General features: G+C 42.5%; 1 protein-coding gene across 1 annotated transcript in view; it reads right to left on the reverse strand.

Moving 5' to 3' along the window:
• Positions 1-1,339: 1,339 nt before the first annotated feature.
• The window catches only part of LOC103075141 (serum paraoxonase/arylesterase 1), a 22,118-nt gene continuing 7,921 nt past the window's right edge, over positions 1,340-15,536 (reverse strand). The window contains 7 exon segments of the mRNA XM_007450667.1: positions 1,340-1,496; positions 4,357-4,468; positions 6,268-6,280; positions 8,203-8,284; positions 9,505-9,532; positions 9,535-9,704; positions 13,592-13,715. Of these exon segments, the coding sequence (XP_007450729.1) occupies positions 1,340-1,496; positions 4,357-4,468; positions 6,268-6,280; positions 8,203-8,284; positions 9,505-9,532; positions 9,535-9,704; positions 13,592-13,715 (686 nt within the window).

A 15,536-nucleotide genomic window follows, 5' to 3' on the forward strand; every position in this document is an offset into this window, starting at 1 on the left:
TGTTTCAAACGCCATTTCTTACTCTTTGGTTTTCAGAGGCATTCAAAGCAGAATATCACAGTGGTCCTTTGTTTTCTAACCAATCTAAAAATTCCTTGATTAAATTTAATTTGTTAGTGTAAATAAATTTCTTGCCAATGAGTATTATTGTTGTTAGACAACGAATGCAATAAAAAGAGAAATACCAAGATCTGTCAAAGTAATTTTTTTCCCCCCTCTTCCATTTTCACTTTCAACTAAAACAAGCCTTGACTGGGTAAACCTGTATTAACTGTCAAAATACATCTATCAATCAAGAGCAAAGTGCACATTTTCCATGGAAATGACACTAAAAATAAGTTTCAGCCCTGGTAAAGTGTAAATTGGCAGCTAGAATTACATTTGAAAGCACAATTATGGAACTGGGCATAAAGTTAAAAGATCAAAGCTCCCACTAGATGCTCCCTCGTCCACCTTTCTGTCCCCATCATGGCTTCACCATCACAGCTTCTGATACCTATTAATGCCAGGAGCAGGTCTGTGACAAATCCATTAAGCAGTTGGCCTCACGCAGCATAGGGCAAGCTTAGAGTCAGCCCACCCCAGAGTACGGGGATCCTTTCAACGGTTTTATTCCTAAAGCCTTAAATGTTCGGAAGACTGAATGTAATAAATGGGGGATATTAATTTCTCTCTCTCACACACACAAACCGTAATTTATCTGTGACTAAACCTTTGGCAATGCAAAAATGAGCAAAAGTAGAAGGAGAGTTGGGGTAATTTAGGCTTCTCTTTACTGGGAAAGCCATATTTAGAAGGGAAATGGGAATGGGTCTGAGTGTGCCAGGATGTCTCATGGCTTTGCTAAGGAGGTAGGCCTGGAGCTGAAGACAACTTCTTAGTGCCTGTCTGGTTGTCCAGCACGTGAACTGGAGGCTCTGGGTGCTGGGGCTCTGATGACATGTGCGTTCATCCTGCTTTTTGAACAAGACAAGGCAAGGCAGCAATAAGCTCATGTGCTCTCAGGGAAAACGTGTTTTAGGGAAAGGACTTTCTGGGTCACATATAGTTAAGTTACTTAAGACCTGACAACTGACGTAATGATTTTAGCAATTCCATTTAAAGGATTTTTACTGGTAAATGAAGTTGTCAAATATCCCAAGACTGATTTGATATTGTACTCTCAAAGAAGCCTTATGCATCACATCTGTTCCCAGCTAAACACACTTTCATCTCTTGTGATGTCCAAATTTAGGGTCAGCATTCATTGTTCAGATGAGATCACTGTGGCCCCTTAGATGTGGCAAGCAGTTGAAATGAGGAGCTCCCTGTTGTCAGGGCATGGGTGCAAATCGGCCTGTTAGAGCTCACAATAAAGAGCTTTGTGGAACACAGTACCAATCAGCAGTTTCCCTTTGTATACAGAGGCAACCATACTTCCTCGTAACACTGTACCATTTTCTGCCTAAACCACTGTAACTTTGGGTTCTTCTAAAATCTTCTGGATTTGGAGCACCCATCGAAAAATAACATTAGATTAATATTTTTTAAAGTCACTCAAGACATAACTTTAAATATGGGGTCATTTCTCCATAAGAAGAAGCCTTTAGGTAAACCATACTTTGTTCCAAAATTACTCTCTATATCATACCTGTTTCCTCCTTGGCAAAATGACAGATTCTGATCAGATGATCTTTAACAGAGATAGAGACTCAAAGACCTATAGAGGCAAGAATTATAAATCAGTAGTACAGCCTGGGTGTGAGACATAAAGGAGCAGTAGGGACTATGGTAAATTGCGGGAAGGAGTGGGTATTACTCAGTAATAGTCAAATTATTGCCATGCTGGAATTCAGGCCAGTTTTTGTATATTTTCAGGTAAGCTAGGAATTTGGATGTTTACACTTAATTCCTGGTTTTTAAATGTGGCAATAAAAACAAAAACAAACACAAAAAAGAGCATTGCCCAAAAGAGAACATACCTCTCCATCACATTCATCATTCCTCTGAACTTAGGGTCCCAACTCTAAATGTGTAAGATTTCATGAGTTTGGTTTCCTCCATTTAGCTGAGCAGAAATATGATTGTATCATTAGCAGCAGTATAGTATTGATAGTATCTAGGATGGCTATACATGATAGCCGATGTTTGACCATTTTGGCCCATAAAATGGTAATTTCACATGATTCACCTACTATACTGAGCACACTGTAAGGCAGGAGCCCAGGGTTGTATTTTGGATCTTCCACTTAACTGTTTGTTTCTCATTTGTAGAATGAGATGGGTGGGACTATATTAACTCTAAATTCGCTTTCAACTTTAAGTTCGTGTTATTCTGAAGGCTTTAGGATAAACTACAGTGACTTGAAGAACAGATACCGATATACAAAAACACCAAATATGGCAGAATAGGAAGGCTAGTGCTTGTTTATTAAAGGGTCAACGTGAGCATTTAAAAGGACCTCTCCAAAACAGCTGGCACCAAAGACAGATGTCTTAGGAAACTGCTATAGCATTCACATGTAGTAGTTAGTTACTGGGAAATAGTTGATGGTGCACCTTGGCTTTAGGATACCACTTTCTAATAAAACTAAATCACTCTTCTGTGGGGCAGTGCACTAGACAATGGATCGTTATTACTTTTTGCTATACCTCACCAGATGCATCATTAGAAAGGAAGTATTTTTTTTTTCCAGAACAGCAAACTAAGTCCATGCTATAGCAAATGGCCCAAGTTCCCCAAATGAGCTAACAAGCAAGAACAAATTAGAATCTAACATTCTGCCCAGTTCTGAGAAGTGAACACGCCACAGCATACATTTCTTCAATTCTATTCAGCATACCATATAGCAGTCCTAATAGCTAAGAACTAGCAAAAGGCACAGAGGATTGCTGTTCACCATAATCACAATTGTCCTGTAAACCCCGAGATAAAGGGCATGAAGGGCCAACAGGCAAATGGAAATATGTATTTGGTTTGGTTTTTGTTTCTTATCCAAGAGACGTAGCCTTTAAAAAAATCTTTTTTTTTTTTTTTCGGGGGTGGAGGGGGGGATGAGATTGATTTTTTTTTTTTTTTTTTTGCGGTACGCGGGCCTCTCACTGTTGTGGCCTCTCCCGCCGCGGAGCACAGGCTCCGGAAGCGCAGGCTCAGCGGCCATGGCTCACGGGCCCAGCCGCTCCGCGACATGTGGGATCTTCCCAGACCGGGGCACGAACCCGTGTCCCCTGCATCGGCAGGCGGACTCTCAACCACTGCGCCACCAGGGAAGCCCAAGACTGACTCTTAAAACTGAGCTTTAAAAAGAATACATAGCAGTAAACCATGTCACAAAGTATACCATGTATCTGACGTAAATAACAAGTACAATTAGTACCTACTGAAAACTCCGAGTCAAAAACCCCAGGTAAGTCATAGTAAACGTTCAGGTGCGCCTGGCAAAGTGAGTTTCGAATTCTTGTTTGCACTGCCAAAACAATCCTCTGAAAAAAAGACCATGGACACCAATACGGTCTTTGGGTACTAAAACTAAGATGGAAGAGAAGTTCTTTTAAGCCCAGATCATTCCAGCAAGGGATTTAGGTTTCCATTCTGCCAGGAAGGTTTGGAGAGGATGGCCATCCCTGCTTTAGGACTGGTCCATAACAAACTTGTGCGTGTACTGACACACAGGAAAAGGGGGTTGAACAGGAAGGCAGGTAACACACAAATGATTAGACCAGAGCAATGTGGTATGGTATATTTTTTATACTCTTGTGAATTGCCAAGTTGGAGAAACTCACTATCGAAATAAAGATATGGACCCCAGTCCAGTGCTGGCTATCCTAACCCAGCCCTCCAGGCCCACCCTCCACTCTGCTCAGCCTGTACGAAGCCCATTCAGGGCTCCCTTGCCCTCCAGCCTCCAGTAGAGGTTGACCAAGGAGCAGCAGCAGTGGTGGGGAGAGGGAGGGCCGAGAGGGAGGTGGGGTGCTGACCCCAGCCCCCCAACCCCGTGAGGCCCTTGCTGGTTGGCTACATCCCTCAACCAGAGGTCAGGTTCCCCTCCCAGCGCCTTCTCCACACACAGCTCCCTTCTCGTCTGGCCTCCGGTTACCATCCCTGCCTTCCTTGTTAGCCTTGGGGTACTGCGTTATCCCTGTTCACTGCCTGTGCCTACACCTCTGTATGTAGTGCCCTCATGAAGTCCCCTCAAATCACCCAGTTTACACGTACCATCTGTCTCCCGCCTGGACTCTGATTCAAATGCCTCCCAGAGTCCCATTCCCTTTTATATCTGATCTCTGGGGTCATCTATCCATGTCCCCCTTTTATTTGCACATATAATTGAGATTTATATTTTCAACCACTGACATGATTCATTTTGCAAACTAACCTCTGATCCAGTAGGATTCTCTGGGTCATAGAAGATTTTCATGCCATTGGGGTGGCGACCAACCCAAAGGTCCCCTGTCACAGGATCCTCGGATACATTATCCATAAGTGTGTTAAAAGTCCAGTGGCTTCTAGATGAAAACCAAGGAGAGAAGGAAGGAGAGAAAGTTAAAAAAATTTGAGAGGTGATGGAGCAATACATCAGGGAAAACTATCATCCTGTCCTTGGTCACCACACTCCTGGCTCCGGGGACATGACAATTCTGCCCCATTTCACTAGCACTCAAGGGAATTCCACTAGCTTTCCATCTATGCTAGTATTTTGCCGGTTTCCAGGACACACGAGGGAGGGGGAAGATCAGAAAGCCAAAGAAGACTGTTAAAAGTTAGATGAAGGCATTTGGACTAACATCTGTGCATGAAATTAAAACTGAAAGAAAAAAAAAAAGTTTTAAGTGCAGCCTAAAACAGTTCCTTCTAAAACGGCATGTGCAAATGATATTTTTATAAGCATTCAGAAAACAACCAGGAAATGTAGATTCATTTCTGATGAGAACATCAATGAAATGTAGGCTCTTCTTTAATGGCTAATCATAGGCTCTGCAGCCAGAGGAGAAATGATCACCCGGGGTCTAATTTGTGCCTTGGAGTTGAGGAAAAGTTTCTTCCTTGGCTTCCTGATGTTATTCAACTCCCTGTTCTTCTGCTGCTTATTTTCTAAATATAAGTTGCAAGCATGTGATGACTGCACAGATTGCTGTCGCGGCTTTGTACCGGGATCATAAATAATACCAACGATTCTTAATTCCATCATTCATCATCCTGGCTGCCTTCTACCGGAGAGAAATCGCATCTATTTGTTTACCTCTAACTCTCAGTTGGAGAAACAATATCTACCGTGTACCTCAAACAGAGGCCAGCCTACCTCAGCACCCAGAGACCCTGTCATTATTGGCGGTGACTCATTGCACAGGCCAGAGCGTGGGCAGACAGACAGCTGTGGTGAGCCCACGCTGCCCTGTGCTTCCTACTGAAAATGAGCTCTCTGCACATGGCCGGGAAGGGACGAGAGGGCTCAAGCCTTGAGGCAGAGCCTCCTTTTGACCTTCATGCAGCGCCATCACTCATTCCTACCCTGGAAACCGGCAAGTTTGGCCAAAGGAGGCGGCTGAGCAAACATCCTCTGGCCAAAATCAGCTCCAAGTCTCCTCCATCCCCAAACCCCATCTATCCCAGGGTCAGACATTCTAGGCTGATAACGTTAAATTCTTTATGTGAGGAAAATGTTTGTCGCAGCGTTCTGCTATTATCTTTGGAAGGGGTCGCGGCCAGCTGGTGAATTCCATGGCAGATGAAAGCCTGCAAAGATGAGGGTGGGGAGTGAGAGTGAGAGAAGGACACAGAAACCTGGGGTCCCGTTCATTCACTGCATGATTAATGAGTTCCTGCCTTGCACACCTGCTGAGCAAGGGGCAGGCCTGGGTCCTGCTGAGCAAGAGCTGACAGTCCAGCAGGGAGCTCAGCTTGGGCTCAGCAATGAACTCTTCCCTTGCAAATCCGTAATTCCTAGCAATACTAACTCACCACGATGCACACTCAGACCGTGTTTCATGCTTCCACAAAGTCCAGTGGAAATGGTTACATTCCTTGGTAAGGGAAACAATACATTATTCTCTTTGGGAAAAACTGGAACCTCTTAACAAATATTCCACTTTTTAGAGAGTTGGAACTCACTGAAGTGAGACTATTCATTGGCTGTGTCTTGGATTTTTTTTTTTTTTTTTTTTGAGGAGGGGATTGTTTTTATTGCGGTAAAATATGTAAAACATGAAATTTGTCATTTTAACCATTTTTCAGTGTACAATTCAATGGCATCAAGTACATTCGAAAGGCTGTGAATCCATCACCACGATCCATTTCCAGAACCTTTCCTCATCCCAAACAGAAACTGTACCCAGTAGCTCCCCATTCCTCCCTTCCCCATCCCCTGGTAACCTCTATTCCGCTTTCTGTTTATGAATTTGCCTCTTCTAGGTACCTGGAATCATACACTATTTGTCTTTTTGTGTCTAGCTTATTTCACTTCGCATAATGTCTTCAAGTTCATAGGTGTTATAGCATGATTTAGTACACTTCATTCCTTTTTAAGGCTGAATAATATTTCATTGTATGTATATACCACACTTTGACAGGACATAAACCCATCTGCATCACATCCCAAATTCCAAGAACAATCCCGGCTAGTTTATCAAATTTCTTGGCACTCCAAGTATCAATTAGCTGGTCTTCATGAATATGATCCTTCAGAAGAAAGAATAACATTACAGTTGAAGGGGGGGAGTCTCAACTGAATTGTTATGTCAGGAGACAGGCATGATTTGCTGCCAGAAGGGGGAGCCAAACCTGAAATAAGCTTTGCCCTCAATCTTGCCTCGGCAAGAACAGTGCCTTTATGATTCTGTGTTGAATGTATGTTGGATTGGGTTTTATTCTTATAAAATCCTTTAACTTTCAACTTGCAGAAGTGCCTATTGTTATAACTACAATTTGTTTTTATTCCCCCGGCCAATATGAGTGTGTAATTCCATTTTAATTCAGCTTCATACCAAACTAGTCCTGCCAGTGATTTTAATGTCAAACATGATGTTACATTTGATGTTGCTTCAAGGTAATTTTCTCAGAGTGAAGCCCCTCAGGACAGTCACTGAGATGCGCCGACGGGCACAGTCACACGGGGCCTGGGGACAGCGCTTCATATGCCGTGGGCAGGTGTGACAGGGGAGCATTATCTTCGTGTTTTTCCGAAGCATTACTTTCATAATACTCCACTTTGCTCTTACTTCTTCTTTCCTCTCTTTTGTGTTTTTACCCCTTTTGCTCCAAACCTTCAGACCGGATCAGAATTGGTTCGGGTGAAAATGAAGCTCTGAAGAATGCCCTGCCCCAGCATGTTAAATTAACAATTAATTTGTTCAGTGCCTACTACGTGTGGGAATTCTTCCAGGAACACATAGAGAAAATATCTGTCCTGTGGTGCTTATACCCTAGTAGGAGAGGCACACAGACAATAGAGAAGTAAAATACAAAATAAGTTAGCAAAGGATGCGAGAAATAAAGCCATAAAGGAGAGAGGAAATGTGTGTGTGTGTGTGTGTGTGTGTGTGTGTGTGTGTGTGTGTGTGTTTAGCAAGGAGCAGAATTGCAAGTTTAGATTAGGTGCCCAGGGAAGGCCTCGCTGAAGTGACATTTTAGCGAAATCTGGAAAGGTATGAAGGAAGAGCCATGGAGATCTGGAGGAACAGCACCTGAGGAGAGAGACAAGTACCCCGTCCTGAGGCAGGGCCTTGCCAGGGGAGCCCCAGAAATACTCAAGCAGGAGTATCTCAGCAGCGGGCCAAGGGCTGCAGACAAAGGCAGCAAAGGGATGGGCTGCCAGGGCACCTGGCGGCCATTGTGAGTACTTGGGCTTTATAAATATTGTGCTGTTGTATACAAGTTGAGGCTATTGTCTGTTCCATCAACATGGAGGGGAAAAAAAGGGGGGGTGGGGAGGGAGGGAAGGAGGAAGGAAGAAAGGAAAGAGAACTGAAGAACACAATGCCAAGCTTAAAATTCACTAGAGCAGAAAGAATCAGTTTCACAGGTGATGTGTGTGGTTTGCTGCATCCCACTCTGCAGCTAAGCAAACGTGAACAACAAACCCATATGATGCTGATGACTCAATAAAAGAGTGAAAAATTGGTTCTCACCCACTCCAATTAGACAATCCTTTTTTCCTCACTTTTAATTTCACAAATAATTAGAATCTAATTATCACTCTGCAAACTTATAGTATTAATACATCTTACCTTCAATGGAGTTAAAGTCCAATTAGTGTGCTTTTCATACACATGAATCTTATGAGCCAGCACTTCAGATATATAGACATACCTTCAGAGAAGAAAGAGCTACATCAAAGCTCGTGAAGTAATGTGATTCAGAAGGTTACCATGAAGTTGTAATAACTCTTCCTAGGGAAGAATTTTGCTTAGAGACTGGAAAATGGAACCTGTCTCAAAGCACACCAAATTCTGAAGGAACTCAATGAGTTGACAGTGCACAGAGGAGTTTTAATCTCTGAAAAGTTATTTCTAAAGGTGGGAAGCTAATTGGCACTGACTAGTAGGGAAGGAACTTAACTCTAACACAAATATCTGGGAGCAAAAGCATGACAGTGCTTTTCTTGGTTTGTCAACATAATGGCAAGCCCCAGGTTCTGCATTTTAGCCCCTCGTTTTAGGCCAGAGAAAGCACAAGAGAAGACAAGTGCTTGGCCTGTATCTGAGGGGAGACTTCCTCCCCTCTACCCTGAGTGCAATGTCACATTCATCATAATGATCTGTGGCCAGTATAAGCACAGTGCATCCCAGGACAAAGAGATAAGTGACTACGTGATTATCTGCTATCTGTGAAGACCAGGAGATGATATGAATAATTGAAAACTGTCTGTGTTGCTTTCTCTAAATACGTTACTACCCTCTAAATATGTTACTAACCTTCTAAGTATGTTACAAATCCTTCATCATACAAGACGAGGAGGATTTTATATACACACCAATGCTACCCAAAGTGTGGTCCCCAAACCACTGCTGGTCTGTGAATTGTTTCACGATCACCACCAGAAAATAATATAAGTCAACTACATCAATAAGCACACTACTTAGTGAGGCTGACTTTTCCCCCCATGGTAACACTTTCTTTATGAAGGAAGTGGTGCCTTGATTTACATTTTGGTACAAGCTTTTTGTCGTGTCACAAACCAGCACTACTGATATATACATACCTACAAATTGTTAACCTCATTATACACTCAAAAATCCTCCCTCAAAACAAAGCTGTTTAGTAATACTAAATGTTTATTGCAGTACCCCCTCTTGAAATGCACTTTTTTCCCCAAAAAAGAAATTTAAAAAGAGTATGCCTTCACAAAACAGAAAATTCTGATTTGATATATGTTACCCCCTGAAAAATTAAGATATTTTACATTTTCCCTAATCCTCTTACTGGGATAACATGTTAAAATGCATCCCATCATTTAGAAAATGAATATGCTCTAAGGATGTCTAAGGAGAATCTGGGGACATGCATGGCATTTTAAAGAGTTCACATACTTGCCATCAGGTGAGATGTTGATTCCACAGCAAAATCAAATCCGCTGGCCACCACTCGAACTTCATTTGGACTGTAGTAAACAACAAATGAGCACGCTAGACCCAAATACAACTCCCAGGATCTCAGGTAGGGGTCAACAAAATAGTGATCACTGATGGCACAGAAGTGTTCAGGTCCCACACCGACAATGCCATTCAAACTGCAATTCAAACACACACATATGACACATGCAGGTGAAGGCATGGTACGTTACAGGATTATGCATTGGCATTCATTAATGTCTACTTACAAAATCAAAAAGTGGAATGGAGCCTTCACAATAGCTGTTACAGCCCAGAATTATGTGAAATCAGTCCAACCTATACAATCCACAAAGACAATAATTACCCTAAGAAACCCTAAAAGGTTATTAATTAATAGCAATGGAACATAAAAATCCTATAAACTGTGTCTTTAAAAAAGTGTGTGTGTGTGTGTGTGTGTGTGTGTGTGTGTGTGTGTGTGTGTGTCTGTATGTTTAGATAGACTAAACTCCACAGACATTAAATTAGGCCAGGAATCATTATCAGGGCCACACATTTCTTTATGCTCATATAGAACAGTCCAACGTCAGCATCAGGCAGTGGAAAAAAACCCTGGCAATCTTGAGGCTTTCATTTTAGTTAAAGCTCTGCTACTATTAGCTGTGTGATCTAGGGAAAATGAATCATTTCACATTCCAGGTCCTCAGTTTCCTTATCTATAAAAAAGGAGTAGATGGACTGGTCTATCTTTCATCCTTACAAGATCACATCCAGCCATAAAGTTTCATAATTCTAAATGGAGTGAAATGTCTGTGAGCAAGAATGCTCAGAAATAGGATGCTGTGGCTTTTTTGTTGCTGTTCTGATTTTGATTCTCCCTGTGTTACTGAAAATCTAAGATATATGAGTCTATTTTTCTGCTTTAATAGGTACAACAGCGAACACATAAGTGAGTCATTCTGCACTGACTGAGGTGACAGAAGTTCCCGGGGGCCATTATCTGGGAGAGAATTATCTCCGCTCCATTGCAGAGGGCGTCATGGCCAGCACATCAGCTCTGACGCAGCTCTGGGCTCCTGGGCGACTTTGATAAGCGTACAGAGCCTCAGTTTTCTCATCTGTAAAGAGAGGTTAAATGATTTTCCCAAAGTCATACAGCTCATTAGTGTAAGACTAAGGGTCAGAATCTTCATTTGTGGCGTTGCAGTGGGAATTACAATGAGATGATGCCTGCTGTATGCTTTGCGGGGAGCCTGCCAATCACAAAGCCTCCATCAATGGTAGCCACAGTTACTACATGAGAAAAAGGGTCTAGGAATTTAGGGTTAGTCTGTACAGGCTTCAGGCATAAGCCTGCAAGCTGGGGTTTTTTCCTCTCTTTTTTAAAGGCAGATTTCTGAAATTAGTTTGCTTTATAATCCTTTGTTATTTTTCATGAAAAGGAGCAGAGCAGAAGGGTTTAGAGTAATAGCTTTGAAATCTGATGAACTCCATTTGAATTCTGGAGTTGCTTGCTATCATCCATGGGGCCACAGCATGTCCCTAAACTCTGAGCCTCTCCATATCTTGAAATGTTGGGGTAAGAATAAAATGAAATAATGAATCAAAGACCCTAGCACCATGCCTGGCATAGAGTAAATGACCAATAATGACCATTGTGTTGTTTTTATTATTAATAACATGCTCAAATTATAATAGTCATTGGAATATTAATGTTGTAGACAACCATATAAACAACCATCAAATACAAAGCAGAAAATATACATGGCTAATCCTTGGGTTGAGAGAGCAGAATTTTAGTTAATTGTGGCACTAACTATAGTTTGGTTCTATATTGCCAAAGATCAATATATTTGCAACTGCCCAGAAAAAAATACTCTAACCCTGGGAAATTGGACAAAATTGAGATTTTCAAGATTAAATGGTAAAACAAATATAATAAGTTTTCACTATTTCATAGTGACTCAGAACACAAGCTCCAGACTCCAGCAACCAGGGTTAAAGTTCCAGTTGTACCATTTATTGACAGTGTCACCTGAGGCAAGTTAAATACTCCAGCCCTCATTTTCTTTAATCCAAACTGGTATAGAAATAAAACCTAATTAAGAAAATATTTGTGGGACTTCCCTGGTGGCACAGTGGTTAAGAATCCGCCTGCCAGTGCAGGGGACCCGGGTTCAATCGCTGGTCCAGGAAGATCCCACATGCCACGGAGCAACTAAGCCCATGCTCCGTGCACAACTACTGAGCCTGAGCTCTAGAGCCCGTGCTCCGCAACAAGAGAAGCCACCACAATGAGAAGCCCGCGCACCACAACAAAGAGTAGCCCCTGCTCGCCGCAACTAGAGAAAGCCTGCACGTGGCAATGATGACCCAACACAGCCAAAAATAAAAATTAAAAAAAAAAAAATTTGTAAAAAGTTAATAAAATAATCTGTTAACTTGGTTATTGCACCACCCAACTTATAGTTGAAGCTTATTAAGTTGTTATTATCACTACTGTTATTACCATTAGCCCAGCTTCTCTAGTCTACATACTTTCTTCTAATTTAGATCTTGGGATTTAGCACATTCTCCAGACACTCAGTGTCCTCATTCTCGTTCCAAAATATATTTGTTGAATGAATGTACCAAGAAACTCTCCCACCAAAAGCTGTTGTCTGAACTTTCATGCAGATGAAGACCTGGGCTGTAGTCTGTAATGGCCACTAATTGGTTGATTGACTTTCATCCAGTAACTCGATTTCTCGCCGGTCTCGGTTTCCTCATCTTCAAATCCCCCAGGTAAGAAAGGAGAGGAAGGAGTACTGGTAACACTGAACACACATCACTTACCAGGTGCTCTGCTAGGCACCTGCATGTACATACCACACGGTTTAAAAGAAATCTAGATTTACAAATTCAGAGATAATTGAATTCTGCAGGTAAATTACTCAAATAGAGGGTAGGATTCTAGAAAATCATAATGATTCGAGGATAAAAACTGTTTGGGAAGATAGTGTCAGATTATTTTCCTAATCCATCACCACCTCATAAACCAAACCCTAAGGCAAGCGAGGATGTTGACTTTGTGTTGGGTTGTTGGGGATCAGGGATCCATGTGTGTTTTCTTTCTCTGTATGTCATACTGTCAAGGAGCCTGGGATGGAGCTCAGTGTCACCACAGAGCTGCTATTTCAAAAATCGTGTGCAAAACAAACAGCAGAAGAGGCAGCACAGGGAGGTCTTAGAGGCACCAGATTTCAGATCTCCTCTTAGGTATGTATTTCTAATTCTTAGAAACATGTAATATTACATCTTTTAATATAAAAATAAATAACAAATAAGCTCAAAATGTGAAATTTGTCTATGGAACTGGCTTGGGTTTGAAATACTAAGTCTGGTTTTCGAGAAGAGCAGAGTGTTTTCTTGCTAAAAGGTTAAAGGAACATTCTCTGAGGCCAGGAGCCATAAAGCAGCATCCAGCCAGCCTGGCAAATGAGGGAGGAAGAGGATGGGTCTTCTCTGAGGGGCTTGAGTCCTCAAAAGTTTCTGCAGAGGACTTTCCTGGTGGCTCAGCAGTTAAGAATCTGCCTGCCAATGCAGGGGACATGGGTTCGATCCCTGGTCCGGGAAGATCCCACATGCCACGGAGCAACTAAGCCCATGCACCACAACTACAGAGCCTGCGCTCTAGAGCCCGCGAGTCACAACTACTGAGCCCACGGGCCACAACTACTGAGCCTGCACACCTAGAGCCCATGCTCCACAACAAGAGAAGCCACCGCGATGAGAAGCCCACGCACCGCAACGAAGAGTAGCCCCCACTCGCCGCAACTAGAGAAAGCCTGCACGTAGCAACAAAGACCCAACACAACCAAAAATAAATAAATAAAATAAATAAATTTATATAAAAAAAAAAGTTTCTGCAGAAGAACACTTGGAGGAGTTTGTGATCATTAGAAAGGGGAGATGCCATTATCCCCCCACCCGGTCCCCTACTCCCTGCCAAAAGGAAACACTAAAAGTGGATTAACCATCCACTGGTGTTAAAGGAAAATAGAAATATGACATATCTCAGTACTTAGGCAGAAGTTTGTGTTTGATGGTTTTCAGATGCAAAAGTGACTTTTCTTCTTGAAATTTAAACAACTCAACCGAGGACTTAAAATCTGGATGGTTCACCACCAGCAGGTATACGGTATTATCTGAGAAGAGATTAAAAACAAAAATGGAAACATTAACCGAGCTGTCAGCTGTCAGCCCTGTCTCCAGAAAGCAATTTCAACCCACCTCCAACCAGTACTTAGGGTATCAGGCAGATGGAATATTTTCATCTCTTTGTAGAGAAGCATTTGTGATTGCTCCAAAGAAAAATGGCTAAAGGAAGACCCAGTGACAGTCTCTAAAAACTCCAGACTCCACAAGGGGAAAATAAAATCCTCAACTTAAGAATGAGCAGCCCTTGACACTAAAACTCCAAAGAGCTTATTAAGCTTTCTACTGCAAATGGTCTCAGCAAGATGCAGCACTGAGATAAAAGAGATAAAAGATGTGAAGAATATCAATAAGAGAAGGTGTGCTCAGGTGTAATTTACACAGTGTGAGATGATCAATTCCATAAAAAGAGCACGCGAGAGATAATATCAAAGGGAAGCAGATTCTGGGAGTCAGTGCAACTCTGAGACATGAAAGAGACCAGTTTAAGTGGTCAAGAAGGTCTGATCAGAACCAGCAAGTGAAGTTAGGCCATGGTCTTTGCCTTTGGAAGCAGCGAGTCTTTGGAAAGCTTTGACGTGACTGAATTGGTGTTTAAAGGAAAATACTGTAAAGTTTAGGAGGTTGAATTGAAGAAATTTGAACATAAAAGCCAGCTATGAAGCTTCCCATTAGTCCATTTGACAAGCAAATGCTTATTTTAATTGGTGCTAAGTGCTACAAAGGGAAAACAAAACCAGATAAAGGGATGGAGAGTAATGAGCCCTCTTCTTCACAGGAGTCAGGGAAGTTCTGAGAAGATGATGTCAAAGCAGAGATCTAACGAGATGAGAAACTGAACTATGTGAATATCTGGGGAAAGAGCTGAAGGAAGAGAGCGTGCAAAGGGCCTGAGGCACTCGTTTCCTTGGAACACTTTATGGTGAGGTTGTGGCTGGGGGAGTGAAAGAGTGGGAATACTGAAGCCACACCACAGAAACCCAAGGCCAGTCTTCAGGGCTTAGGATAGGGATCCAGGGCTTACTTATAGGGGGCTTTCAACCAAGGAGTAACATGACCTGTGCGTATGGCAGTAATCCAGGCACGTGGAGATAAGGGACTGGACCAGGAAGATGGCACTGATAGGAAAAGACAAGAAAGGACAAGAGAGGCATTTGACAGGAAGAATCAAAAGTCCCTGATGATCGCTGAGGAATGAGGGAGTCGGAAATCAAACATAAGTGAGGATTAAAACCCGGATTCACGTTTTGCACAGCAGATTCCACCTCTAGGAATTTATCCTAAGGAAGCGTTCTCAGAAGATATATGTACAAGAATGTTTATTTTGGCATTGTTTTCAATGAGCATAAAGGTGGGAACAGGTTTAATATCCATCAACAGATGAACTATATTATGGTACTCCCACACAACAAAATTCTAAAGAGCCATTGTAAAGTAGCTCTAAATGCACTGTCAGAGAAAGGAATCCATGATGTAGTGTTTAACACAAAAGCAATTTATACGAGCACTTGTGTAATACGTATGTGGTTACTTTTCCCATTTTAATTTAAAAGAGCATGCACACACCCAACACCCTATTTCTTTGCACTTAAAATATTTTGAAAATAAAATATAGTGTTGGGGCTTCCCTGGTGGCGCAGTGGTTGAGAGTCCGCCTGCCGATGCAGGGGACACGGGTTCGTGCCCCGGTCTGGGAAGATCCCACATGCCGCGGAGCGGCTGGGCCCGTGAGCCATGGCCGCTGGGCCTGCGCGTCCGGAGCCCGTGCTCCGCAACGGGAGAGGCCACAACAGTGAGAGGCCCGCGTATCG

Source organism: Lipotes vexillifer, unplaced genomic scaffold (assembly GCF_000442215.2).
Source record: "Lipotes vexillifer unplaced genomic scaffold, Lipotes_vexillifer_v1.1 scaffold172, whole genome shotgun sequence".
NCBI lineage: Eukaryota > Metazoa > Chordata > Mammalia > Artiodactyla > Lipotidae > Lipotes > Lipotes vexillifer.